Below are 27,500 nucleotides of genomic sequence, written 5' to 3' on the forward strand. Positions count from 1 at the left end.
TTGTGTAAACAAACTAAAACAAAATCAACAAAATATAAAGACTTTCCTGTGAACACCAACTACATTACTTCCAAGCGAAGGTGTTTACTTTCTCAGCTTTAATCTACATGTGTGTATTAAACGTATTTTACAAGCAGACTGACAAGAAGAAATAAAGATGAGAAGAATCACTTTAGTAACCTGCTGCAAGAAGCAGGGGGATATACAGGAGAAGATAAAACAATGAGCAATAAAAATAATTTAAATAAAAAAAAACGAAATAAATCCTAGAAATTTAAGTGAAACTGAACTGAAGTTAAAATGAAATTAAAAAGCCAGTTTAATGACCAGTCAAGTTGCTGAGGAAACTCCATGAAGATCAGAATGAATGAAGATTAATGAACATTATAACAGGATTTTTCTGCTCTGTTTGCAGCAAGAAAATAAACACAATGATCATTTTAACAATTTTTTTTCAAGCCAGATTAAACATTAATCCAATCTGGCAACCCTGCTGTAAGCACGAGAGCACACCGGCACAGAACACACACAGAAACAGCAGCAGAGCAGCAATACACACACACACACACACACACACTGAACCTGGTGTATGTTACTCACCTGGTGTCCTGTCACCGAATATAAACACTGAGAGAGAGACAAAGAGAGAGAGAGAGAGAGAGAGGAAAGCAGGATCCATCCGTATATCAAACCCCGCCCACCTCCCGCGCGCATACACACCGATCTGCAGCGTGTGTGTGTGTGAGACAGAGAGAATAACACTGTGCCCCGATCACGAGCAAGGAAGAACAGAGGAGAGAAAAAAAGAGGCGCGGCCTCTGCAGTGCGTGAACATGAGGCGTGCGCGCGCACACACACACACACACTTGTCTAAGAAGCCGTGAAATAGTCGTGTATCTACCTGGCATTCTCAATGAAGGGGTGTGGCTTATGTGTCTCTTTGTCCCAATAAAGGAGGCGTGGCTTATGCACCTGTCATTATTAGGAAGGGCTTATGTGGCTTATGTGTATGCAAGGGCGTGGCTTAGGTACTCAGCTTGTATTATTTCTATTCATTAAACATTTATTGAAGTAATGAATAAAATATTACAGTGGAGTGTGATTACAGAGCACTGACAGCTTCCATCAACCTGAAAGACATTTTTTACAAATCCATTTTTGTGGCGCGTGCGCTGTGAATGAGTTGTTGCTATAGAAACGATAATGTATTAGAGCGAATGCGTTATTAAATATCTGCAAAACTAATCAACTCCTTCTGACCAATCAGAGTCCAGAACTCAGCAGCTGTGTGGTGTAAGAATCAGAGCCTGATGGTGGTGGATGTGTGCTGCCCCCGTGTGGTCAGAGAGAGAACTGACTCAATCAGCCTTCAGTTCAGCCTGAGTAACAAAACCACCAACACGAGAGCTAAAATATAATAATAATAATAATAATAATAATAATAATAATAATAATAATAATAATAATAATAATGAATGTAATAGAAGGTAAATTCTCATAGAAGTTTAATTATTTATAATAATTATTATTTTATTATTATTGCAGTAATATTCATCCTCATGTCTGGAGACAAAGAACCTGCTTCTGATTTTTACGTTACCTGTGGGGAACAGGTGAGCCTGAGCAAAACACACACACACACACACACACACACACATACATAAGCTAAGAACTGTAATCTGTATCCATCTCATAATCAAGTGTTTTTTTCTCTCTCATTCTCTTCAAGTCTCTCTTGCTTTGTGAGTGTGTATGTGTGTGTGTGTGTGCTTTGTGTGTGGGTGTGTTTGGGTATGGATATGTGTATGTGTGTGTGTGGGGGGGGGATTTTATGTGTGGGTGTGTAAGAGAGAAAGACATTTATCACACGCAGCTCTTTGCTTAACCATTAAACCCCCCTGCCCCGCCCTCTGCACACTTCATGTCCAGCCGTGGTCATAACGGCGATACACACAGTTCACTCTCAGTACAGTTGTAACGCTGTGGATGTATGTGTGTGTGTGTGAGAGGAAGTAAAAAGTGTGTGATTGAGGGATTGAAGTAAAACAGAAGAAGAGATGAAGCTGTGGATTGTGTGTGTGTTGTGTTTGGCTCCAGCTCTAGTGGGCAGTAAGTGTGTGGAAGGTAAGATTCAGCTCGCTCTCATCGTCTCCTTGGCGTGTCTCATTATCTCACATGTCTAGGTTTAACTCAGAGTCACTTAGTGGATGTCTGTGGATGTCATGATCTCAAAGAGTCTCTTACTGTCTCTCTCAAAGTCTCCCAGTGGACATTTTCTGAACTCTTCCTGTGCATCTCATTATCTCAGAATGTCTCGTAAATCCTCTCAGCGTGTCTCATTATATCAGAATGTCTTCTTATCGTCACTCACAGTGTCACTCTGTGAAGTTCTGTGACTTTCTCTGCCTGTCATTATCTCAAAGTCTCTTCTACTCTCTCAGAATGTCTATCTTGTTGGATGTTTGTATTTCCTAAACTCTCAGTACTGCATGTCTCACTATCACAAAGTGTCTCTCAGTGTATCAGACCTTTTGTCTCTCCCTCAGAGTTCTTCACGATTCTCTAAATGTATCTCTGTACCTCTTAGATTTTCTCTCAGTGCTCATCAGTGTCTCAGTGTCTTATCATCGTTCGTAACTCAGACATATCAAACTTAGCAAAACTGAACAAAAAACAAAAAATCACTCAGTGTTCCTCAGCAACACCTGAATTCTCAGTGATTCTTCTGTCTATCTGCTTTTTATTGTCTTTCACACTTCCTCTGTATCTCATTCTCATGTTTAGTATCAGCTTGTATTTAAACATCTCTCAGAGTCTCAAGACTTCTCGGTGATCATTGTCTCTTCAGCGTCTCTTAGAAACTCTGTAACTGTTACACCACTGTGAGCTGTTACACATTTACATCTCCAGCATGTGATCTTTGTGCCAGGAGAAAGCCTGAGCTCTTCCGAGAGACTTTGACCTTAACCACTGTGGATTAAAAATAGATTTTGAGATTTGGGGAAGAGCACTGATACTGAGAAATCATCATCGTCATCATCATCATCATCATCATCATCATCATCATGAGTGTAAAATCCCTAGTAAAAGACAGATTTCCATGTCCCCTGCTGGACAGATGTGAGATGAAGGAGTCCTCGCTCTGGGTTTAACTTGAATTGCAGTTCTTTGTGTTTATTACAGCTGTTTTTATTTTTACGACTTTCTGGCTTATGGTTATAAGAATTCTTTTCCTCACGCAAAAGCAGATAAAGAGCATGAACTCTAGCTGAAGTGTGTGTGCGTGTGTGTTTCTGGGATTGTGAGAATGCAGAACTGTTTCTGTGTAATGAAAGTGGTGCCGAGCAATAAAAAAAAAACTTCTGCGCTGGTCAGTGTGGTCAGTGGACAAGGGATTCATGTAGCAGACGTCTTGGAGGTCCAGCAGGTTTTTCTGAACATTACTCAGATTTCTCGCTGTTACCTGGAGGATTAAAGACGACTGTGACAGAGATGTTTTGATTAAAATCATCAGAAATCCCACTTCTCTCTCCTCTCTGTGTGTAGAGTTGAGGAGCAACGGCTATCTCGTCAGGATCAGCATTAAGACAGCGCTGGGACATGATGCTGTAAGTTTCTGTTTAGCTCTGAGAAATGTGTAAAATTCTATAATAAATGTTTAAATGAATGACGTCTGTGGTGGCAGTATGACTGGAACGAAAGTGAGATGTTCTTCTTCAGAGCTTCATTGGCCTTCGCCATGAGGAGGTACACCAACAACCAGACCTACGAGTGAGTGGAACACACACACACACACACACTAGAGATGATCCAGTAACATTATTCTGAGCACTATTGGAGAGCTTGACCATTAACTCCCCAAGCAAACAATCAAACAAATAAATAAAAAAATCTTTCTGTGTAAGATTATTAATAATTAATAAATAAATAAATAAATAAATAAATAAATAAATCATTCTGTTTAAGATTATTAATAACAAGTAAATAAATAAATCTTTCTGTTTAAGAAAAAAAAATAAAATAAAATAAAAAAAATAATAATTTAAAAAAATAAAATAAATTTAACTTAAATAACTATTTTTTTAATAAATTTAAATTAAACATTTCTTATATTTTCTTATTGTAGTGCATTTGCTTAGAAACAAAGTCAAGAATCAATCAATCTTTCTGTTTAAGATTTTAAATAAATAAATAAATAATTTTTTTTTCTGTTTAAGATTATTAATAACATATAAATAAATAAATAAATAAATAAATAAATAAATAAATAAATAAATCTTTCTGTTTTACATTTTTAATTAATTCAAGATTCAAGAAGCTTTTATTGTCATTTCAACCACATACAGCTGGCGCAGTACATAGTGAAATGAAACAACGTTTCTCCAGGACCTGGTGCTACATAAACAAACAACAACAAGTTCAATACAAAACAACAAACAACACCACAGAGCTAGGACAGAAGTCTGTCTTAGCCACGTAAAGTGCACAGTGTGCAGCTAGGTGCAAACAGAGCATAGACAAGACAGTGCAAAAAAGACAATAAATACAATAAAGACAACACAAAAGAACACAGGACACTTAGCACCGAAAAGAAATAAAAGAACGTGTACTGGAATGTAAGTGAAATAAAATAGATAAAGTGAAATGATGTAAAAAAAAGTATTGTGCAAAAATATTGTGCAAAAATACACAGCAGCGGTTGAGGTAGTGCAAATAGAATAAACATAAATATAACTATAGCAGTGGATGACAGGTAGAGGTAGTGCAGTAAGTAATGAACAATATAAATTGTGTGTGTGTGTGTGTGTGTGCGTCCACACAGTCAAGAGAGAGTGTGTGTATCTGTGTGTGAGAGAGACAGAGAGTTAATATACAGTTCAGTCCTGAGTGAGAGTGTATGTGTGTGAGAGAGTGTAGAACAGTTCAGTCCTGAGTGAGAGTGTGTGTGAGAGTGTAGAACAGTTCAGTCCCGGGTGTTGAGGAGCCTAATGGCTTGAGGAAAGAAACTGTTACACAGTCTGGTTGTGAGGGTCCGAATGCTCTGGTACCTCTTTCCAGATGGCAGGAGGGTGAAGAGTGTGTGTGAGGGGTGTGTGGGGTCAGCCACAATGCTGTTGGCTTTGCGGATGCAGCGTGCGGTGTAAATGTCTGTGATAGAGGGGAGAGAGACTCCGATGATCTTCTCAGCTGTCCTCACTATCCGCTGAAGGGTCTTGCGATCTGAGACGGTGCAGTTCCCATACCAGGCAGTGATGCAGCTGCTCAGGATGCTCTCGATGGTCCCTCTGTAGAACACAGTCAGGATGGGGGAAGGGAGATGGGCTTTACTCAGCCTTCTCAGGAAGTAGAGGCGCTACTGGGCTTTCTTGGTGATGGAGCTGGTGTTGAGTGACCAGGTGAAGTTCTCCGCCAGATGGACACCAAGGAATTTGATGCTCTTGACGATCTCCACAGAGAAGCCATCGATGAACAGTGGAGAATGGTCACACTGTGCTCTCCTGAAGTCAACAACCATCTCTTTGGTCTTGTCGACGTTCAGGGAGAGGTTGTTGGCTCTGCACCAGGCTGTTAGATGTTGCACCTCCTCTCTGTATGCTGACTCATCATTCTTGCTGATGAGACCCACCACGGTCATGTCATCAGCGAACTTGACGATGTGGTTGGAGCTGTGCATTGCTGCACAGTCGTGAGTCAGCAGAGTGAACAGCAATGGACTGAGCACACAGCTCTGAAGTGCTCCAGTGCTCAGTGTGGTGGTGCTGGAGATACTGCTCCCGATCCAGACTGACTGAGGTCTCCCAGTCAGGAAATCCAGGATCCAGTTGCAGAGAGAGGTGTTCAGGCCCAGGAGACTCAGCTTCTTAATCAGCTGCTGAGGGATGATTGTGTTGAATGCTGAACTGAAATCTATGAACAGCATTCGAACGTAGGAGTTTTTGCAGTCCAGGTGTGTGAGGGCCAGATGCAGGGTTGTGGTGATGGCGTCTTCCGTGGAACGGTTAGGACGATACGCAAACTGCAAGGGGTCCAAGGGTGGTAGCTGTGACTTGATGTGCCTCATGACGAGCCTCTCGAAGCATTTCATCACGATTGGTGTGAGTGCAACGGGACGGTAGTCACTGAGGCAGGAAACCGTGGACTTCTTTGGCACAGGGACGATGGTCGTTGTCTTGAGGCACGTAGGGATGATGGAGCTGCTCAGCGAGATGTTGAAGATGTCAGTGAAGACATCTGCTAGCTGCTCTGCACACTCCCTGAGAACTCTGCCAGGAATGTTGTCTGGTCCAGCAGACTTCCATGGGTTAACTCTGCAGTTCTCTTCACGTCAGCCGTGGTGAGACAGAGCACTGGGTCATTAGGAGGAGGGATGGTCTTCCTCGCTGTTGTGTTGTTCTGCGCCTCAAACCGAGCGTAGAAGTCGTTCAGCGCATCTGGAAGGGAGGCATCACTGTCACAGGAAGGTCAAGTTGTCCTGTAGTTGGTGATCGCCTGAATGCCCTGCCACATGCGCCGGGAGTCTCTGCTGTTCTGGAAGTGGCCGTGGATTCTCTGGGCGTGTGCACGCTTCGCCTCTCTGATGGCTCGGGACAGTTTGGCCCTTGCTGTTTTTAAGGCCGCCCTGTCCCCTGATCTGAAGGCAGAGTCTCTCGATTTCAGGAGAGCACGCACTTTCGCAGTCATCCACGGCTTCTGGTTGGAGCGTGTTGTGATGGTCTTGGAGACAGTCACGTCATCGATGCATTTCCCGATGTAGCTGGTCACTGATGCCGTGTATTCCTCCAAGTCAATAGAGTCGCCGTTGGTTGCAGCCTCCCTAAACATATCCCAGTCAGTGCACTCAAAACAGTCCTGAAGAGCAGAGATGGCTCCTGCTGGCCAGGTCTTAACCTGTTTCAGAACCGGTTTAGAGCGTCTGACGAGTGGTCTGTATGCTGGAATCAACATAACAGAGATGTGGTCTGAGTAGCCGAGGTGGGGGCGGGGCTCCGCACGATACGCGCCGGGAATGTTTGAATAAACAACATCCAGCGTGTTCGCCCCTCTCGTAGCAAAGTCCACATACTGATGGAATTTAGGGAGCACTGTTCTGAGATTTGCATGATTGAAATCTCCGGCGATGATAAACAGTCCATCGGGGTGAGCATTCTGCAGCTCGCTAATAGCTCCGTACAGCTCACACAGAGCCTCCTTAGCATTAGCGCTGGGTGGAATGTACACTCCGATAATGAGAGTAGTGGTGAATTTGAAAAGCAAATGTCAAACATTTCTTATATTTTCGTATTGTAGAGCATTAGCTTTAGACTATTTTTTCAAGACAAGTAGAAAAGTCTTTTTTTATACAGTACAGTATATATAGGACAGAAAAACTCAAACGTTTAACTAAAATTCCCTGTAGCTTTTCAGCGTGTAATCTCCTTATCAGATGCCTGTGTAACTCTCGCTTACATCCAGCAACAAAACCCATAAAAGCCAAAGGAAAATAAAACTCCACAATGTTTCATCAACCACAGAGCTGCAGCTTGTACTGGACTACGAGGCTAATGAGGCTAAGGGAATCAAATAGCCACCAGTTTAGCATTGTACAGGAACATCACCCTGATGCTAATAACCCTCTGCTGTTTAATGCTCGCTTTATTATTTGTTGATTTTTTTTTAGTTTCATGCTAGTCTTGGATTTTGTTTAATCCATCTGTATGCTAGTTTCCTTCGATTTGCTAGTTTGCATCTTATACTTTTGTCAGTGGGACTGATTCTGTGTCTCCCTTGCAGAGAGAAATGCAGAAAAACGTCTCAGAACATTGTGCAGTGTTTCTCACTCTGATGAAGCTGATATAAAAGTGTGTGTCAGTTGAAGCTCAGTGTTTACTGTGTGTTATTGTGTATTTGTGTTTCTGTGTCCAGCGTCTCAAACATCTTAGTGTATAATGAAACACAGCGAGTCTCGTTTTGGTTTGTGGTGACGTCACCAAATGACACTTCACAACTCATTCCCAAAGACACGGTGGAGAACGCCGTCAGGTAAACACACACACACTCATATGTCTTTATTTCATCATAAATCAAATGATAAAATTTCCCACTGATCCCTTTCTGACTGGTGGTCAGGAGTTGATTAATTATCTCATACATTATCATTTCCATAGCAACAGCTCGTTCACAGAGACGTGTACACCACACAATCCAGATAACTGGGTTAAATCGTAGATATAAAATTTTCTGAAAATAAGAATTGAACTGTGTCATGTAGGGTATGTTATTCACCACAAAAAATACAGATAGAAAAAGTACAAGGAGTCGTTTTGTAAAAAGTAACAACCTTAATAGCTATAATAGTCGTAACAGTAACAGCTGTTAAGTGTTATATGAGTCATATTACACCGATCAGGCATAGCATTATGACTGCCTGCCTAATATTGTGTTGGTCCCCCTTACCCGTCATGCACTGTGTATTCTGACACCTTTCTATCAGAACCAGCATTAACTTCTGCAGCAATTTGAGCAACAGAAGCTCGTCTGTTGGATCAGATCACACAGGTCAGCCTTCGCTCCCCATGTACATCAATAAGCCTTGGCCGTCCCTCACTCTGTCGCCGGTTCACCACTGTTCCTTACTTGGACCACTTTTGATAGATACTGACCACTGCAGACCGGGAACACCCCACAAGAGCTGCAGTTTTGGAGATGCTCTGATCCAGTCATCTAGCCATCACAATTTGGCCCTTGTCAAATTCGCTCCTATCCTTACGCTTGCCCATTTTTCCAGCTTCTAACACATCAACTTTGAGGACAAAATGTTCACTTGCTGCCTAATATATCCCACACACTAACAGGTGCCATGATGAGGAGATCATCAGTCTTATTCACGTCACCTATCAGAGCTCACAATGTTATGCCTGATTGGTGTATGTTATAATTATTGTATTATATTAGTTGTGTATTAGTTTAATTGTTCTCTAATGTGGTTAAAGTTGTGTTTTTTTTAATTGTCAGGAAATCAAGGAATCGGATCAATAACGCGTTCCTGCTGACGGATCGGACGCTGGAGTTTGTGGGAATAAACCCGACTCTGGCGGCTCCGGTGCAGTACGAGACACCGCCGTGGCTCATCGTGTTCGGGGTGGTGATGGGACTCGTGTGTGCTGGAATCATCGCCATGCTACTAATCTCCTTCATCCAGAGGAAACGGTCAGTGTGTGTGTGTGTGTGTGTGTATGTGTGTGTGTGTGTGTGTGCGATCCTGGAGCTGTACTGTTGAGGTCAGAGCTCATGATGAAATACATTTTTGCAGAAATCTTTCTTTTCTAATTTGGTAAATAGTATTTTTTTAAACATGCCATTTTCCAGTGAACAGAAATAAAAAAGCAAAAAAAAGAACAATGAAATGAAACAAAACAAAAAACAATAAAGCTTCAAGAAATTTCCAGTCATTGCGTTAAGGTGGAGAACTGCAGAGCTTGTTGCTATAGTAACTAACTCCCCTCTCTGCCCTCTTCTCCTCCTCACAGGGCGAAGAACAAACACTCAGAGGACAAGGAGGAAGTCGGAGAAACCGTGACAGGAAATGAAATAATGTGTGAGGTTCTGAAGGAGAAGGATGGCTTTATTGAGCGAGGAGCTGCTGATGATCGCTTCACTAAACTCTAACGCCTGATGCACTTCTACACGTTTATCAGCGTCGTCACGCAGCTGTTCGAGTTAATGATGATAGTAGCAGCAGTCAGGCTTAACCAGCCTGTACTTCACACTCAGCTCCAGAATTATTGGCACCCTCAGTAAACATGGGTAAAAAAAGGAAACCTCTGATATGGTTTCCCTTAAAACCTTCACACTTACATACAAACATCACTTCCTGTTCGCTGAGCCGGAAAAACACTCAGGTTTCTGCATATGTAAAAACATTTAGCTCCAAAAATACAATTCAATTTTATTTCCCAAATCCAATTCCAAGCGTCGCCGTTTGTTACAAAATCTGTTCTCAGATATTTATTGTTTGTGTTCCTGATCTGTCTGTTAATTTACTACAAAAAATATTTAGAATAACTTATATTCGTCAGGTGCCAGTCGTTTTGGAGTCGAGTGAATGAGTAAAAACATATATAGCAGTGATTCAGACTGAGATTCATATACAAATGTAATTACATGTAAGATGTTCTTGCAGATTATTCTGAAATATTGGTTATGTAACTTTTATGTGGAATAATTTATAACAAATAAATACGCCGATCAGGCATAACATTATGACCACCTGCCTAATATTGTGTTGGTCCCCCCTTTGGCTGCCAAAACAGCCCTGAACTGTCATGCACTGTGTATTCTGACATCAGAACCAGCATTAACTTCTTCAGCAATTTGAGCAACAGTAGTTCGTCTGTTGGATCAGATCACACGGGTCAGCCTTCACTCCCCACTTGCATCTATGAGCCTTGGCCGCCCATGACCCTGTCGCCAGTTCACCACTGTTCCTTCCTTGGACCACTTTTGATAAATTCTGACCACTGCAGACCGGGAACACCCCACAAGAGCTGCAGTTTTGGAGACCAGCTCTGATCCAGTCGTCTAGCCATCACAATTTGGCCCTTGTCAAACTCGCTCAAATCCTTACGTTTGTCCATTTTTCCTGCTTCTAACACATCAACTTTGAGGACAAAATGTTCACTTGCTGCCTAATATATCCCACCCACTAACAGGTGCCATGATGAGGAGATCATCAGTGTTATTCACTTCACCTCTCAGTGCTCAGAATGTTATGCTTGATCTGTATAATAATAATAATAATAATAATAATAATAAGATACTCCTTATTAAAACCGCAGGATGATTAGCGGAGAGTCTAGAGTCATATTTGAGTGAGAGGTGTGAGGAAGATAAATCAGATTAGTTGATGAAATGAAGTGATGAGGAAACACCATCTGGAGATAGATTTCAGCTTCACTCCAGGAATTCTCACAGTGCATCTGTCTCACTGGTTAATAAAGTAAACGTGTAGAATTACACACACACACACACACAAACACAGAGAGAGAGAGAGAAAGAGAGACAGAGAGAGAGTACGTGAGAGAAGAAAAGCAGCTCTCTGTAGCATATGTGGACTTTTGGCCGTGTGTGTGTGTGTGTGTGCAGTGTGGTTTAATGATCAGAGAATCATTCATTTTACAGAATCAGCACATAAACATTAACTTAGCCTCACAATCACTGATAAACTGAGCAGCAGCTCTGACTGTAACGCAGGTTTATATTAATTTACTCGCTCTCATACCTTATCGTTTCCATAGCAACAGCTCATTCACAGGGACTTGTACAGCACACACTCCATCGATAATAAATTGATTAAAAACAGGTGTGATTGTTGATGAGGTGAAGTTTTCTGTGAGGAGAAGTGTGTGTGTGTGTGAGGAGTTTACACTTCTTTCTGGTTTCTCAGTAACATGACAAGCTGAGATTTTTCTCTTATTAACCTGAAGAATAAAGTTTGGCTGCTGAGGGAACTAGTGTTTATAGCTGCTATAACAGAAGTGACAAAAGGAAGTGGTTTCAGGGACATTAAAAAATATGCTGTGTGTTGTGTCGATTAATAAAAAAGGAAATGGTTGCCAGATTCTGGTGGGACATGAGGAACAGCACAGTGGCGATCGCAAAACCAAACCAAGAAAAAAAAGCCTGTGAACTGCTGTGAGTCTTCTTTAATCACACTGCTAGCCAAGCCCTCCGTTAGCTGCATTTTGTTGTAAGCTGGGGGGGGTGGAGCTTATTCCTGGGAGAAAAGTAGATGAAAGATGTAAAAGTGCAGTGAGTGTGTGTGTGTGTTATCACTGGAACACTGATTACACTTCTGTTCACTAAGAGCTGAGAACATTTGTGCTGATTACATGAGCTACTGATAAAAAAAAACATACAGCACACTTAGCTGAGAAACACAGTTTACACTCCTGACTGACACACACACACACTAACCACCAGCTCCTCTGAGGAACTCTCTCATTAAACTTTACATCGCTGTTGTTCTCTTTCTTCCTTTCTTTCTTAAGGCTCTGATATAACAATAATAACAATAATAATAATAATAATAATAATAATAATAATAATAATAATAATAATAATAATAATAATAATAATAATAATTGAAGGTTGAAGAACTGATGGACAATATTTGAAGTATTTGAAGTCTTTTAGATCAAAGTGAGACTAAAATCTGATTTAAGGATGATGATTATGATGATGATGATGATGGTAGTGATGGTAGTGATGGTGGTGGTGTACTACATCAGCATCTGGTGTTTCTGATGCACTCTTATCTACAAGCATAAACATTTAATTTGTTTTCTCTTCTCTCATCTCCTCACAGGATGTTCTGTACACGTTGGATTAATTTTTGTATTTTATTTGTAGCAGCATGTCACACTGTACATCTAATCTCAAAGTTAATCCCAGCCGAGCTTCATATTTACACACACAATCAGTTCACAGCAGGACGACCTTTACATTACTGTGTGTGTGTTATCTGTATTTAAAACAGCTTTATCTTCCTCATTCTTTCCAGGTTATTGATATACCTAAAGCACATTTAAGTGATTTAATATAAACTTTACTAGAGATTAAAAGCCGATGACATCATCACCTTTTCATAAACACTTTTTAATCATGTGAGTTTTTGTAACACTGCAATGAGGCAGTGATGAGGAAAAACACATCTCTCTGTGTGTGTAAGAGTTATGAGTATATATAAACTGCTGAGCGACCATCGGGTCAGATTAAACATTAACTTCATATTAAACTGTTTTTCAATGTTTTTGCTCCGTGTGTAAACACCTGATACCTGAAGGAGGAGGACAGCAGATGTGAACACAAAGCCCTGTGCTGATGAATCCTGCTCTCTGTTCACTACTTAGCACTGGATCTACAGTCCATGCTCATACTGACTAAGCGGTTAGCACTGTTGCCTCACGGCAAGAAAGTCCTGGGTTCGAATGCCGGGTTCGAACAGACAGGGGCCTTTCTGTGTGGAGTTTGCATGTTATCCCCGTGCCTGCGTGGGTTTACTCCGGTTTCCTCCCACAGTCCAAAAACATGTACATTACGTTGACTGGTAATTCTCAATTGACCATTGGAGTGAGTGTGTGTGTGTGTGAAAGGCACACAAAAACATGTCTCATGTCTGGAGATGCTCCTCCAGTGTGTGTGTGTGTGTGTGTGTGTGTTTGTGTTTACGACACATTTGTGAGATGTATTTATTACACAGCTGGTATTTCAGCACATTAATCAATCCGTTTATATCTCAGGAGTTTGTTTTGCCAGCTGTTCTGATGATTAATAGGAAGACCGGTACACCTCAGCAGTGTTGCTAGATTGGATTTAAGATTTCCATCCCAACAACATCTTAAAACCTGCCTGTTTAAAAAAATACCAGCCCAAAATCTATACTATAACTAATACAATAACAAACAACCAGCCAATCAAGACTGAAGTCTGATTGGACAGGAATCTATATATAATTATAACTAGTTATAATTATAATGTCAACATTACACATTAAATTTTATTGCAAAGTTCGTATGAATGGAAAATTAATAAAATATCATGGTTGTGGTCAAAAATAAAAACCGACCAGTTTCATCAAAAACCAGCCCTTTTATCAACCCGGCCGCCCAATGCATTTTTTCCCGGTTAAACGTGACCAAAAGGAGCCCAATTGGGAGAAACCCCGCCCAATCTGGCAACCCAACACCTCAGTTATGTAATGAAACAATCAGGTAATCACGTGGCAGCATGAGTACGAGCGAGCAGGGGTATAGGTGTTCCTATTAAAGTGGCCTGTGAGTGTATATGATATGTGTATATGTATATGAGACCCAGAGAAAAAACGCACTCAAAAAAGTAAATATTGAAATATTTTTCTTTGATTTTGTAGATTCCTACATTACCCACAATGCCGTTGTGGTGCAGTGTACCGCAAACGATACTTCCTGTCTGTATAGTGATTTGAAAAATGAATTGAAAGTTGAAATCAAATAAATGTTCAGGAGGATCTAAAGTGTCGTTTAATTAATTTGCTTTTGCTTTCACATGAAGTAACTGCTGAATCAGAAACAATCCATTTTAAAGGATTAAAGTTTCCTATCCGTTTAAAAAGGTTTTAGCTAAATGCGGAAATGGCGTAACGTCATATGATCCTTTGCGTAACTTCCGGGTTTAGCACCCGGTGTGAAAAATCCTTGAATAAATATTTAAATAAATAAATAAGTGTACTGCAGGGTTTGAGCTGTAGTGAATTATATGAAATAGCGACAGTAATAAATAGATAAATATATTTTTTAAAAAGTTTAAATGAAACTTTCGCTTTCGGCCGATCAGGAAGATCATCAGTATTTCCTTGTTCGAGAAGAAAGCTGATGATCAGAAATGTCTAAGCCTAGATTAGTGGTGTTTGACCTGGGTAAGTAAAAAAATAATTTTAATACCACGTGTTAGCGCAGAGTTCCACACTTCCACACCGGCTAAAAGAGTGCGTTTAATTTCAGATGTCAGTTCCATGCCCACTATAGTTGTTGACTATAAGCAGGTCAGGGTTGTGTCATGCCGGGATGTTTCTGAATATGATTTTTGTAATATTATTTATAATAAAATGTTTCAAATATTGAATGAGAGGAGAGTTATTCAGGTTTTGGGAGCCTGAGATCCTGAGGGTCAGGGTCGCACATCTACAAACCTTTCCATTTAGGCCACGCCCACTTGTGGTTCAACTCTGAATCAAGCTTATTGGTGTTTAACATGCCGTGTAGAGAGATATGAGATTTACTGTAATGTCTCTGATTAGATTTCACCCTGTGGCCGTACTGGGTGGATACCCACGTCAATCCTCCTTTCCACAAAGATCAGAGGTTAGCCTCCTGTCTTACTGTCCATGATGTGGTCATGTTAATAATACACATATTTCTCCTCAATACTGCTGTTATATCTGAGTATGAGCAAGCCCCCCCCGTCTCTCTCTCTCTCTCTGTCTCTCTCTCCCTCTCACTCTGTCTCTCTCTCCCTCTCTCTCCCTCTCTCTGTCTCTCTCTCTCTCTCTCTCTCTCTGTCTCTCTCTCAGTGGAAAGGTGGTGGACTCGAGCAATAATCATGCCAAGCTTTATAAAGACACAACAGATGTCCTGCGCTCTCTGCACACTCAGGGCATACAGATCGGCCTGGCCTCACGGTGAGAAACTCCACACTCTTTATAGCACTCTGTCCTAATCCTGTACACAAAGTCCACTTCATTTTCCCTCTAAACTCCAGACACACCTAAAACAAGCCCTATGGAATGTAGGATTCCTGGAACTGAACCAGATTTTGGGTGATAAGAACATAATCTCTGGCCATTTACCTGTGTGGACTTCATCCTTACTGTAATAAAGATTGAGCCATTAAAAGATTTATTTATTTTTTTTTAAAAAAAGAGGAAAATATTAATATTTTATTATTTACTTCATACCTTAAAATTGTTTACTTTTTACTTCTTGATTTCTGTCTAATCCCATTATTTCATATTATTACATTATTATATATGAAACATAATACGATTATTATTATTATGATAATTATTATTATTGTTATTATTATTGTGTCTGTGTGTATTTCAGCACAGGGGAAGTAGATGGAGCCAATCAGCTGCTCTCACTCTACAACCTCAACCAATACATTTCCTACAAGGAGATTTACCCAGGGTCAAAAGTCACACACTTTACCAGGTGAAAAGTGTAATAAAGAGTGCGTAATGTGTGTGTTTGGGAAAAAGATCAATATAAAGACTTAAAGTATACTTATAGACTTATAGTATGATGTGTGTGTGTGTGTGTGTGTGCATCCTAGGTTGCAGGCAGCCAGTGGAGTGTGCTACACAGACATGATGTTCTTTGATGATGAACCAAGAAACATCAGTGAAGTCAGCAGGATGGGTACAAATCTAACTCCCTTACTCTATACCCTATTTAGGGACCCTAAATACTCTATACACTATTTAGGGACCAGTCTCTAAGAACCACATTCACTCAAACCTCACTCAAAATCCTACACTTATTATGTACCCTACTTAGGCTGCCTTAGACACATTCACTAATAAATTCAATAATTGAAAAAACAACCAAACAAACAAGCCCTAACAAGCTGAACTGATGTGTCTCTGTGTCCCTCAGGTGTGTACTGTGTCCTGGTTTCTGACGGTGTTACCTCTAAACTCGTGCAGGATGAGCTTCAGCAGTTCATGCGAAAGAGCTGAGTGTGAAAATCTCCGCTGCGGTGTACAGTGTGTCCTGTAGGGGGCAGCAAAGACCAACACTCCCATCACTGCGTACTGTCACACTTGTAAAGAGTGTATTTACTGACTTTATTCACAATGTTAACGTAAATTTAAAAAAAGGATCAAAAGTTAGAAACATTTGTGGTTATAGAGAGAGCAATTTAATAGAGTTAGTGTTTACAGAGTTAACTTATAATTTAACTGCCTGTTACTGACAACTGAACTAGTTTTAAATGTATTTTAACTGTGTGAAAATAAAAATTTGTCCACATGCCTGCATGTGTGTGTGTGTGTGTGTGTGTGTGTGTGAGAGAGAGAGAGAGAGAGAGAATCTGTGATATTCTGTATTGGCATCATTGGGACGGCGCTTTTCAGTGAGTCGGATCATTTGATTCGACTCACTCAAAGAATTGACTCTTTCAGCTCCCAAACGACTCATCTAATGTTATCATTTGTGGGCGTAACTTATTAGCGTATTTTTATTTATTTATTTATTTAGAGAAACGTACAGCATCCTATAGCTTATTTAGAGTTTGCAGATACTAAAATCCAAATAAATAAACTATTGCTCGACCTTCCTACTAGCATGGCTTCAGATTAGATTAGCAAAGCAAGCTAGTGGTACTAGCTACGTACACTCACCAGAGACACCAACGATCCATGATTCTTCCTTTCAAGCTTTAATTTTTTGTTTAATACCAGGTTGTATGTGACAGGATGTGATGAAACAATGTTTCTAAGTTTTACTTATTACAGTAAATAAAAATTGATGGAAGTTATGAACTCAATTTGTGAGAAGAAACGTCAAACCGCATGAGACTGAGGAATCATTCCAGCTCATCATTTGGACTTTACAAGAACATGCTTCCTTAAACTGAGGAAATATCACTTTAAATGTCACTGAAGTTGTTAAATGTCACTAAAATCTATTTAAATAACTGTAAAATCAGCAGGTTGCATTGACGAACACAGTAAGTGCCTATCCTGATAAAAGGAAAATCAAAATACACATGAAACAAAAAAACAAAAAATGCTCTAGTATTCAAATTGACTGACCTTTCGAACAACACATCACTACTGGAGATCCATAATTGGCTATATTTGTAACCCCTGACAAAACTGAAAGCTTGTTTCCATCCTATATACACAAAAGCATTTACGTGGTGAGTTGTGTTAAATATATCGTACAATTTATAAAGCACTAAATCAAAAACAACACAAATCAATATACACTCACACCATAAGACAGAATCCTCTTACAGGTACTCATTCATGAGGTGTCTGAGTGAGTGGTATTTACTCTGATATCAGGGCATCAGAAAAGTGGATTTTTTTGTGTGGAGACAGCGTGTAAAAGAAAAGTTTTCACTCCATTCCTAGGCATTTGAATGTATTTTTGAGCTCATGAATCATTGATTCAGCTCTGTGTCTTTCTTCTGCGCAGCATGATTCTTTCATTATGTGAAAATGGCAGTGTGTGATAGCAGTGTTAATACCGCACTACATTATTCACAGCTAAAGGATTTTCCCCTGCTTTATTTTTACAGCTCTAATGGCAGCTCAGGTGCAGGAATCCAAAATTAATGGCTCATATTTCCAGGAGGTCGTTTTCAGGGTCGGAGAACGAGTCGATCTGTGCCCTGCTCTGAGTAATGATATAAATTTATATCAGCAATTTACTGGCTTCTGCCAATTGCCGTTATTCACTCTGAATAAATATGAAGTTTATGTACTGTCAAAAGTCACTATCCATGATCCGAATATAAATCATAAATCTGCAGTGCTGATGTCTCAGTACCTCACTCTTCTAATGTTCTGACAATTCTGGGACAACACAATAACTCTCAAATGTCAAATGCAACGATTGAGCTGTTTATTTAACTAACATATTTATAACATTACATTTAGATAATAAACTCAGATTGAAGGTTTTAAAGTTTTGATTTCTGGTCCTAATTTATTATTATTTAAGTCTTTATGGGTTCTTTGGGTGTTTCTCTGAAGAAGAACTCTTAATGGTTCCATGTAGAACTCACAATAGTGTTTTATACAGTAAGAAGATTTATATATATATATCCAAAGAACCCTCAAAGAACCCTTGAAGAGGTCTCTTTGGTTCCTAACCCTGCATCTGAGTCACCACATTCACCTCATTATGTAATTCATATCTCTGTGTGTTGGACTGAGTTGTGTTGTAAAGCAGGAAAAATAGTTTTTATTTTTATTTTTCCCATTTTTCACCATTTTTCTTTTTCAATTTGAAATGTCCTGTAGCTCAGTAGAAATGGTGTAACAGAGGTGAAAGAAAGTACTGGAACAGCAGATTTTTTTTTCCTTTCTGATTTTCTTGGCTGCTGATAAACACAGTATAGCTGATATACATTTAGCCACACCCACAAAACTCCACTCCGCCCACAGAGATAAGGATAAAACAGTGAAAACGTTCCAGTAGTGCAGCTCAGCCACTGCAGCGCTCCAGCTAACTCTTCCTCTCTTTATAGGGTGCCATTACTTTTGTCCTAACTCAACAGCTCAACGTATTTGTTGTAATTTATGGATTTGTTTTTGAATTAGTTTAGAAAATGACTGAATTTGATGACATGTTTATCAAATTGGTCAGTAAAATAAATGAAAATCAGAGTAAATCATTCACTGTTACTTTTACACACAGTTTACTCTCAGGACAGAAAGGATTTTTTTCCTGATGTTACATTTTCATGCACAGCACATATCTTGTCTAAAGGCTGCTGAAATTGATTTATGAATAAAGGTGTTGGTGTTCAGGGTGTGATAAACGAGGGCTGGCGTGTTTGGAACTGATCTTCAACACGTTTCACATCACGTCATTGAACATCTGCAGCCCTGAACACTGAAACTAAACGCAGACAGAAATCCCTCTGTGATCTGTGATGCTGTCAGAGGCCACACAGCCTGGAGGGGTGTGTGAGTGTGTGTGTGTGTGTGTGTGTGTGAGAGATTCAGCCTCTACACACACTCTGTCTCTATCTTTGAGACCGAGCCCCTGCAGGATAAACATCACACGCTGTTGCTCTCTTTTTTCCGCTCACTTGGTCTCTCCAAGCAGAGTGATAATAATATTCATCTGAGTGCGCAAGTCTGAAATAAAATATGCTAATCCTTCATAATTACCCAGGTTTATTCCCTCATTGTGTCTCGCAGTCGTCAAAATTAATTGCTTTGATGTGCAAATTGTGATATTATTCATGCATGTGAAGGTGTTTGTTGTATAGGATAAAAATGTGGAGATCAGCCGTTTGTAATTAGCGCAGTTTGTAATTAGCCTAGCAATCTGGCGTTGATTAGCCTTATTCGATTTGTGTGTGTAATGGAGCAAAGCCTTATCTACATTTACATTTATGACATTTGCTAGAACCCAAACTAACTTAAGCTGGTATGTTTTTTTATTATTATTTGTGTGTGAAATCTGAGATTATTTACTCGCCACACTGTTCCAGATCCCCGGAAAATCTGGTAGAATTCTGTTACAGACTGTTACAGCGTATGTTCTGCGTGTCAGATCGGAGACATGTGGACAATCTGCACTGATGTGAGGAAAATGATTACATACAGCGCTGCTTACATCATCAATCAGTCAGACGGAAATGCAGCGTCCAGAAATCAGGCTCATATAAATACACACAAAGTGACCTTCAGGTAATGAGGAGATGTTGTTTCTGCCCATTAGCATATTTTCTCTATGTTTCTTCATCACCTCTAGCGTATCTGTAGCTGTCTGGTGAGCTTGCTGACCTCCTGTTGGTGGATTTCAGATTAGCGGCGGCTATCTGATCACAGGGGCACTGATATCAAACTCACGACCAAATAAACCTTTTACAACGTGAGATTTTATTTAAAAGTTACGTAGAATGAACAAAGGTTTCCCAAATTTGTTCTCAGGATTACAAGAAAACTTCCCAAATATTTCTGGTCTAGAAGTTCAACAAAAATGTTAGCCTGGCAACGACACTGTAAACATGGTAGAACCTCCGAGTGTTAATTACGAGACAGAAATCTGCTGCTGAGGCGAAGCTTCCTGGCTGCTATTAGCCCAGGGTTGCACTGGCTAGCAGTGCTAATGTTGCTAAACTGTTAACATGTGTAATTACAGGCATCATGCTAATCAACTTTTATCATTTAAAAGAAGATCCAGCTTCACTGACCCCATGATGGTCATAATAACATCAGGACTTTATCATCATCTTTATCACCATCATCATCATCACCATCATCATCATTATCATCACACCACAAAGAATTTCTTGCAGCGGTGCAAATCACATGATGTTGTATATCATATTACCCTCCAGAAAAATGGCTAAGTATAGTCCTAAGCCCTGTTTCCCAGCATGCATCATCGTATGAATCATTGACAGTAAACAAGTACTGGACCGAGCAGCGCCGCTATTTTCAGCTGACAGCTCAAAGCTTTTCTGTTGTGTGTTCCTGAGCTCAGACCCGTGTGAGACAGGTTTCGGGAACGCGTGAGATCGAGCCGTCACGTGGACGAGGCGAGTCTTCAATGTGAAACTCCAGACAGCTGAAATTTGCATAATCAATGCTCCGCAAAAATGTTCAGGGTGAAAATGTTGATAGGAACAAAACACAAAATCATCAGAAATCAAGCCAGAGATTTATAAAGAGCAATTCAGTTTTTCACAGTAATTTACTTCCCATATTTCATCTGGATGACTTCCTGATCCTCTGGGCAACATTTCTGAGGAGCTGTGTTATTTTTTGGGTTTTTTTTTTTTTTACAGACATTACAGTAAAATCTGCTGAGATTTATTCATACAGCTTAAGAAACACATTTATCAGGAAGCCCTAAACCAAACGTTCAGCTTGTAGATCAGACGATCTGCAGAATATCACGGAGGAAAAGGATCAGGGGAAGAGATCAAACCGTTCAGGAGTATCTTTAATTCTTAATCAAACGTTTCTTCACCTGCTCCTGTCCCGCAGAAACGTTTTCATTCACAAGAACAAAAAAAATTCATGAGGTGAAAGTGGAAGCATGAAGGGCAGAAGGAATCACCTCGCTGAATCAGAGTGTGAGTTCAGTTTGTGGTGATAAACATGTGATGAGCAGCAACATGATCATGATGTTCAAATGACAAATGAAATTAAAATCCCTTGAATCAGACTGGTCAGAAAGGGTTGAATAATAATTTTGTATAGCAGCTGCTCTGACTTATGAAACTTCCACAATGTTTAGTGTAACTGTAAACAGATAAAAACTATGATGTAATCTGTGATTATCTGCACCAATGTGCTAACAGTTTTATTATTACAGAGCGTGACACACACTTTCATGCAGTGGAATGTGTGAAAAATGAAGCCTGTTACTTCCTGTTGTCTCTTGTGTACTATCAGCTATAAACAGTGTTTGCCTCAGCAGCCTCTCTTTATTCTCTCTCTTCAAGTTAATAAGAGAAAAATCTGAGAATTTGTAAAGAATTGTAAACTCTTCTGTCGTGAAGATGTGGGAAAACTTCCAGCCTCACCTCTGACTGATACACAGCGCTGACACTGGAGACTCCTTCCATCGACACATTTCTCCTCACAGAAACTTCACCAGATTGACGCTGACACGTCTTTTAAATCTGTTTATTATCAGTGGAGTGTTCGCTGTACAAATCCCTGTGACCGGACGGTTACTATGGAAACCATATTGTAGCATTATTGGTGATCTTTTGTGTCCTTATGCACTGATGCCAAAGTGTTATGGAGAGGGCGGGGCATGATGAGATCACACACTGGTGCAATAAAGTGCAGTTACAGTTAACATTTCTACACATTTCTACAGGCTGAAGCCAGGCATGAGCAGCTAATTATGCAAATCATCTGAGATGTTATGAATGCAGTTATAATGCGTTATTAATAAAGGACTGAGAGAGAAAGAGGTGAGAGCTGCAGCAGCTTGTGAATTTTTGCTGCCTCGCTTGTTTCACTCGGGTTCCTCCGTCTGTTCCTGGAGATGGAAATGGAGAACAATGACGGTAGCTAAAGCTCTTGAAGCGCTGCTTAATAATCACAGCACAAGAGGAACTGAAGGGGGATACATAAAGGCTGGAGGAAGAATGGAAGGCGTTTTGACTGATAAGACACTTTTCCTTGCACACAAAGCAGTTTATTGTGAGTTTGAGTTCTCACTCGCTCACCGCGATTTCCAGTCTGTGTTCAGTTGAGGACACTGGAAGGAGCTTTACCAAGTTTTTCACATGGAGTAGGGTGTGTGTGTGTGTGTCTGCATGTTCACTTGTGACTTTCTATAAAGTAACATTTTTATTTTCACTCTGCTTAAAAGCTGGTTTTCGTTCCCATCCTGAGGGAGAGGCGTTTCTGTTTCCTCCGATTCGGAGGACTGTGTATTTTTTATGAGACCTATTTTATTTATTAATTTTTTAACACAGTGCAGCTCGGACGGCCAAATCAATATTTCAGTTGTTTTGTAACTTCTCACTTGGTGATCTCTCATAGGCGTGGGGAAGCAGGAGCAAAATATTAAATGTGTTTGTGTGATAGCTAACATCAGTGTTTGTCTTAAAGACAGAATAGAAATGTCATAAAACGCTCAAACTGCAGCTGAGAGAAGTCTTTAGGTGTGGGCGTGGCCTAATATTCTAATGAGCACACTTGACTGACAACTCCGAGAATAGCTACGCTGGCTAGATTAGCCTCTCTCCCTCTCTCTCTCTCTCTCTGTGAGTCTCTCCATCTCTCTCCTTCTTTCTCTTCCACCTTCTATTCCTCTGTGCCTCGTCCCCTTCATGTGTGTTTATATTTATCTTCCATTCTTCCCTTCATCACCCTCATCTTCTATCTCAGCCCTCTATCTTCCTTTTTCTTTCTGTCTTTCACTTATTCCATTAACAAGCTCATATTTTTCGCCTAACCACCTCGCCCCCTCCTCTTTTTCCTTCATTTTCCTCTTTATTCCCTCCATCTTTTCCCACAGTCTCACAATCTTCATAAACATGTTACATATCACTCTTTCTCCATTTTCTTTCACTCTTCTTCTCTCTGAAGAGAAATCATTCTTTATTCTCTCTGTCCTTTCTGCTATCTAGTTCCGTCTGTATTTCTCGTTTTCCGTCCACTTCCTCCACACTCTTCTGCTGCTCTCCATGTGTGTGTCTCTCCTCCGTTTTCTCCTCTTTCTTCCCTCCATCTTTCTCCTGTTCCCTCTCTCTGAAGATCTCCAGCAGCTTGTTAAATTTTGGCCCCAAATCAATCAACCCCTCTCCCTCCATCCCTCCATCTCCTTCGCTCTCCAGAGAGCTGAGGGAGGCGGTCTCTGCCTCCGACCCTTCGTGCTCATACATCTGCAGTGAATCGTATGGTGGCTGCATGGGGTCAAATGTCACTCGGGTGAGTCGGTGCTGCAGTAATTCATCTATCCTAAGAGTCAGAGGGACAGCCACGCCCCCTAAATCAGGTCTAAAGAAGCTCCGCCCTCCAAGGTGTAACCCAACCAGCTGCTGAACGTAGTCCTGTCCTGGGTTCAGGTACAAAAAAGGAGTTCTGGTCAGATGTATCCCTCCGTCAGGTCTCAGTAATGTTCCCTCCATGGTTCTGAAGGGAGCTGTGCCGTTTCCTGTGCTATGTGGAGGCGTGATGTCATCTGGAGCGACAGATGAGGAGACGGATGAATGGAGGTGAGCTGTCTGTGATGCGACCGGATGATCTGCCAAGTCATTTAGGACTAACGGATCCTGATCACAGACGGGGAGAGAGAGAGAGAGAGAGAGAGAGAGAGAGAGAGAGAGAGAGAGAAAACAGATAAACAAGGACAGAAAGTAAGATCTAAAATCAATGGATTAAAAATGCAACTAGAAGAAAGAGTATCATTAGCAAATATTATTTTATTACCTGATCTTGAGTGATGACATCACTTCCTGCCTGATTCTTTTTCAGCACAATATCAGCAGAATCTTCAGTCCTGTCCTGATCTGAACTCTTACACTCCTCAGCCGGTTCTGTGAGTGTAGAACCCGGTTCTAACAGCCCGATGTTCAGTGTGTATCCGCTGGGGAGTGTGTGTGCGGGTTTATCCAGTCGAGACTCACAGCCACCGAATGGGCTGCTGCTCGCCGTGTGTATGCTGTAGCACAGGTGACTGTACAGTGGGACAGAACCAACACCTCGCCTACAGCAACAACAACAGCAACAACAACAATATTAATAACAATAATTTATTGCTACCCAACACACACACACACACTGTGACTCACGTGTGTATGGCGTGTGGGATGCTTTTCAGTGCAGTGATGTCAAATGCAGCTGTGTCTTCCTCTCCTCCACCTTCATCATCATATGTAATAATGTTCTCTCTGATCTCATCGTTCTCCACCGGAGAGAGAGAGTCACTCCTCTTCCTCCGCAAAGACAGAGACAACACCACCACTACTGAGAGAGAGAGAGAGAGGAGGGAGTTATTTTATAACCCTCTGAGACAGATGGATGGATAGAAGAACTGAAAAATGGAAAGATTTGTGGATGGACAGATGGTCAGAAGTATATAAATATATGGAAAATTGGGGTGGATTTGTGTATGGATGGATGGATGTATGGATGGGTGGGTGGGTGGGTGGGTAGATGGTTGGATGGGTGGGTGGCTGGATGGACAGTGGGTTGATGGGTGGAAAAATAAATGGATAGATCAGTGGAGAAATAGAAAAAATGGATAGGTGGATGGCAGGATGAATGGAAAGATGGTTGCTAGTACAGAAGAATAAACAAATAGATGAAGAGATTGAATGGTGAAAATAAAAAAAAAGACAAATAAAACAGAAGAAAGAAATACAGAAAGGTGTGCCATACCCATGAGGACGGAGGAACAGGCCAGGATGGCCAACATGGCGGCCGAGCTGAAGCCCAGCAGCATGGAGGAAGTTGGCAGAGATGAACACACCATCACTTTCTCCCACTCCATCAGTACCTCTCCATCACCACTCCTCCCTCCATCCATCCCTCTCCTTCTCTCCTCCACCCACATCCCTCCGTTCTGACAGGGGCACAGCGTCACCGTCACTGTCCCCGTACTGCTCAGCTCTGATGCTCTGTCCCGGAGGATTATGGGTACTTTTACGATGTGCAAATGAGAAGAGACGGGGCGGGGGAGTGGCTTCAGAGAGGACAAGAGCAGCAGATTGGCTGTGTGATCTAAGAAAGGGGCAGGGTTAATTATGTTATTAAACATGATTTAGTCTTTAAACAGAGAGAAGAGAATAAAAGAGAGAGGGTTTGAGAAGTCTTGAATTATTTACTGTTACCATAGAAACAAACCGGTCATATGGGTTCCAAATTAAAGAAATCCTTAAAAGCAAAAGAAACAAATCCATTCTAATTTACTGTTTATTTCACAATATTATTTTTCATCTTTTAAAAATTCATTTTCAAAATTTATTTAATTATTTAATCATTTATTTTCTTTCTAATCAGAGCTCTGAGTGTAAATACGTAAGAGATTTTGACAAGCATATGGTAACCTCCTGGCCATGAGCATCAGGAGAAATGAAAGGAAACAGAGGAACAGAGCTCACTTCCTCTCGTGCGGGTGGTGAAGTTCAGAGACAGGCGGCTGTGAGCAGACACGCTGAAGTGTACGGCTGAACCAGAGCTGATCTCATCTCTGTCTATGGCTCGAATCACCTGCACCACCTGACACACACACACACACACTGAGTAAAACAGAAAAATCTTCATACAGTGTCTCGCTCCATTCTGGATGTTTCCATGAAGAAAAACTGGATGATTTTTTTGTTGTTGATGTAAACAAAATGTTGTGATGTTTGTGTAGTGTAGCAGTCACACCAGAACTTCACCTCACAGTTATTTTCTACAGGGATAAGCAAAAAAAGTAATAAAATAAAAACAACTGAGATTATGGGCATTTCAGGAGGGAAGGGAAATGATTTTTAAGTGTACAGAGAGACATGAAGAAGCAAGAGACGTACAAATCCACCTTCATTTAAAATTTCCAATGAATAATCAGCAGCTCCTTCAATTTCACAGGACTGAGTGCTTTATAGATGGATGGATGGATGGGTGGATGGATGGAAAAATAGAAGGTGAACAAACAAAATGCTATAAAGAAAAAAATTACAGCAAAGTAAAAAATATAGCATATTATCAGATTATCAGCAGTATGTGGGGTGCCATTACTTTTTACACCAGAGCATATGTACCTCATGTCTCACTGTGGCACTTGTTATTCTTTTAGAATCGACTCAGACTGCTTTATTTATTGTGATTTTTATTCCACGCAGACGTTGTGATGTGTTTTGTTTGGGGTGGTGTTAAAGGGCAGACCTGTCCAGCGGTGCTGGTGTCACACACTGCCGTCTCATATGGTCCATCCAGCTCAGGGGGGTTGTCATTCACATCCAGCGTTTCTATGGCAACCACCACCCTGGTAACCTGATTGGGGCTGTCTAGGAATGAGATAAAAAGAGGGGGAAATCAGGTAGACGGCATCACAGCTTGAATAATGATGCAGAGAAGCATAAAACATAGACGTCTGTATCACGTCTAAAAATACTACTTATTCCAAACAAAGTGCGCTATTTTATCGAAATGTCCAATGCAGCCATGTTGAAATGCCACAAAGCAGCTGGATAGGTAGTGTCCCATATGGAAATAACCCCTGACCTATATCGTGAAAATGGAGGCAGTAAAGGACACATCCAGAGTGGACTTATCTTCTGCTTAGAGATAATGCGCTGGCCCTTTAAGTGTCTGTGGGGATTAGTGATCATCAGTTACCAGATCAGACTCTGATGTTGGGATGTTGAAGAGACTCCAGTTTCAGTTCATCCCAAAGGTGTTCAGTGGGGTTAAATCTGAGTTAGGGCTCTGTGTAGGACACTCCAGTTCTTCACCTCAACACCATGTCTTCATGGAGTTCAAGGGATTTGTGCACAGGGACACATCATGCTGGAACAGGGTTTGAGTTCCAGTGAAAAGAAATTTACAGCTACACACTCGTTCTGAGACGTTCTGAACAACTGTGTGCTTCAGTTTGGAGAAGAAAGACATATGGGTGTGATGGTCAGGTGTTGATCCCTGAAGAGCCTGAAGGCGTGATACTGTGCTATTAGTAATAATGCGCTGAACCATTAAGAGTCTGATGGTGTGTTAATAACTTGGACATAGTCATGTGATACCTCTCTGAGTGGCTGTGACAGTGATGTTGTGCCATTGTTCA

General features: G+C 40.8%; 4 protein-coding genes across 7 annotated transcripts in view; 2 read left to right on the forward strand and 2 right to left on the reverse strand.

Moving 5' to 3' along the window:
* The window catches only part of reps2 (RALBP1 associated Eps domain containing 2), a 19,042-nt gene extending 18,245 nt beyond the window's left edge, over positions 1 to 797 (reverse strand). For 2 of the 3 annotated variants that reach the window (XM_058410509.1, XM_058410507.1), the window contains exon 1: positions 601 to 794. The gene's annotated coding sequence lies outside the window, so the exon portion shown is untranslated. Of the gene's footprint in view, positions 1 to 600 lie in introns of all 3 variants that reach the window. The other variant, XM_058410508.1, reaches the window with a different exon arrangement.
* A 1,168-nt stretch (positions 798 to 1,965) lies between these two features.
* cltrn (collectrin, amino acid transport regulator) lies at positions 1,966 to 10,239 on the forward strand. The gene is made up of 6 exons (XM_058409066.1): positions 1,966 to 2,124; positions 3,547 to 3,608; positions 3,686 to 3,771; positions 7,903 to 8,019; positions 8,992 to 9,186; positions 9,507 to 10,239. The coding sequence occupies exons 1-6, from the start codon at positions 2,058 to 2,060 to the stop codon at positions 9,643 to 9,645; spliced, it is 666 nt and encodes a 221-aa protein (XP_058265049.1). The 5' UTR covers positions 1,966 to 2,057; the 3' UTR covers positions 9,646 to 10,239.
* A 3,931-nt stretch (positions 10,240 to 14,170) lies between these two features.
* On the forward strand, positions 14,171 to 16,550 carry mdp1 (magnesium dependent phosphatase 1). The gene is made up of 6 exons (XM_058409295.1): positions 14,171 to 14,431; positions 14,813 to 14,876; positions 15,086 to 15,193; positions 15,618 to 15,725; positions 15,847 to 15,932; positions 16,170 to 16,550. The coding sequence occupies exons 1-6, from the start codon at positions 14,398 to 14,400 to the stop codon at positions 16,250 to 16,252; spliced, it is 483 nt and encodes a 160-aa protein (XP_058265278.1). The 5' UTR covers positions 14,171 to 14,397; the 3' UTR covers positions 16,253 to 16,550.
* Positions 16,551 to 20,260: 3,710 nt separating this feature from the next.
* Positions 20,261 to 27,500, reverse strand: part of LOC131365521 (cadherin-24) — a 16,334-nt gene continuing 9,094 nt past the window's right edge. The window contains exons 7-13 of one of the 2 annotated variants that reach the window (XM_058409122.1): positions 27,460 to 27,500; positions 26,606 to 26,727; positions 25,837 to 25,954; positions 25,115 to 25,456; positions 24,526 to 24,697; positions 24,164 to 24,440; positions 20,261 to 24,006 (exon numbers count right to left, since the gene is read on the reverse strand). The exon at positions 27,460 to 27,500 is cut by the window's right edge and continues 92 nt beyond it. In XM_058409122.1, the coding sequence (XP_058265105.1) occupies positions 23,326 to 24,006; positions 24,164 to 24,440; positions 24,526 to 24,697; positions 25,115 to 25,456; positions 25,837 to 25,954; positions 26,606 to 26,727; positions 27,460 to 27,500 (1,753 nt within the window). In that variant the 3' untranslated portion in view covers positions 20,261 to 23,325. Of the gene's footprint in view, positions 24,007 to 24,163; positions 24,441 to 24,525; positions 24,701 to 25,114; positions 25,457 to 25,836; positions 25,955 to 26,605; positions 26,728 to 27,459 lie in introns of both variants that reach the window. The other variant, XM_058409121.1, reaches the window with a different exon arrangement.

Source organism: Hemibagrus wyckioides, linkage group LG15, assembly GCF_019097595.1.
Source record: "Hemibagrus wyckioides isolate EC202008001 linkage group LG15, SWU_Hwy_1.0, whole genome shotgun sequence".
Lineage (NCBI taxonomy): Eukaryota > Metazoa > Chordata > Actinopteri > Siluriformes > Bagridae > Hemibagrus > Hemibagrus wyckioides.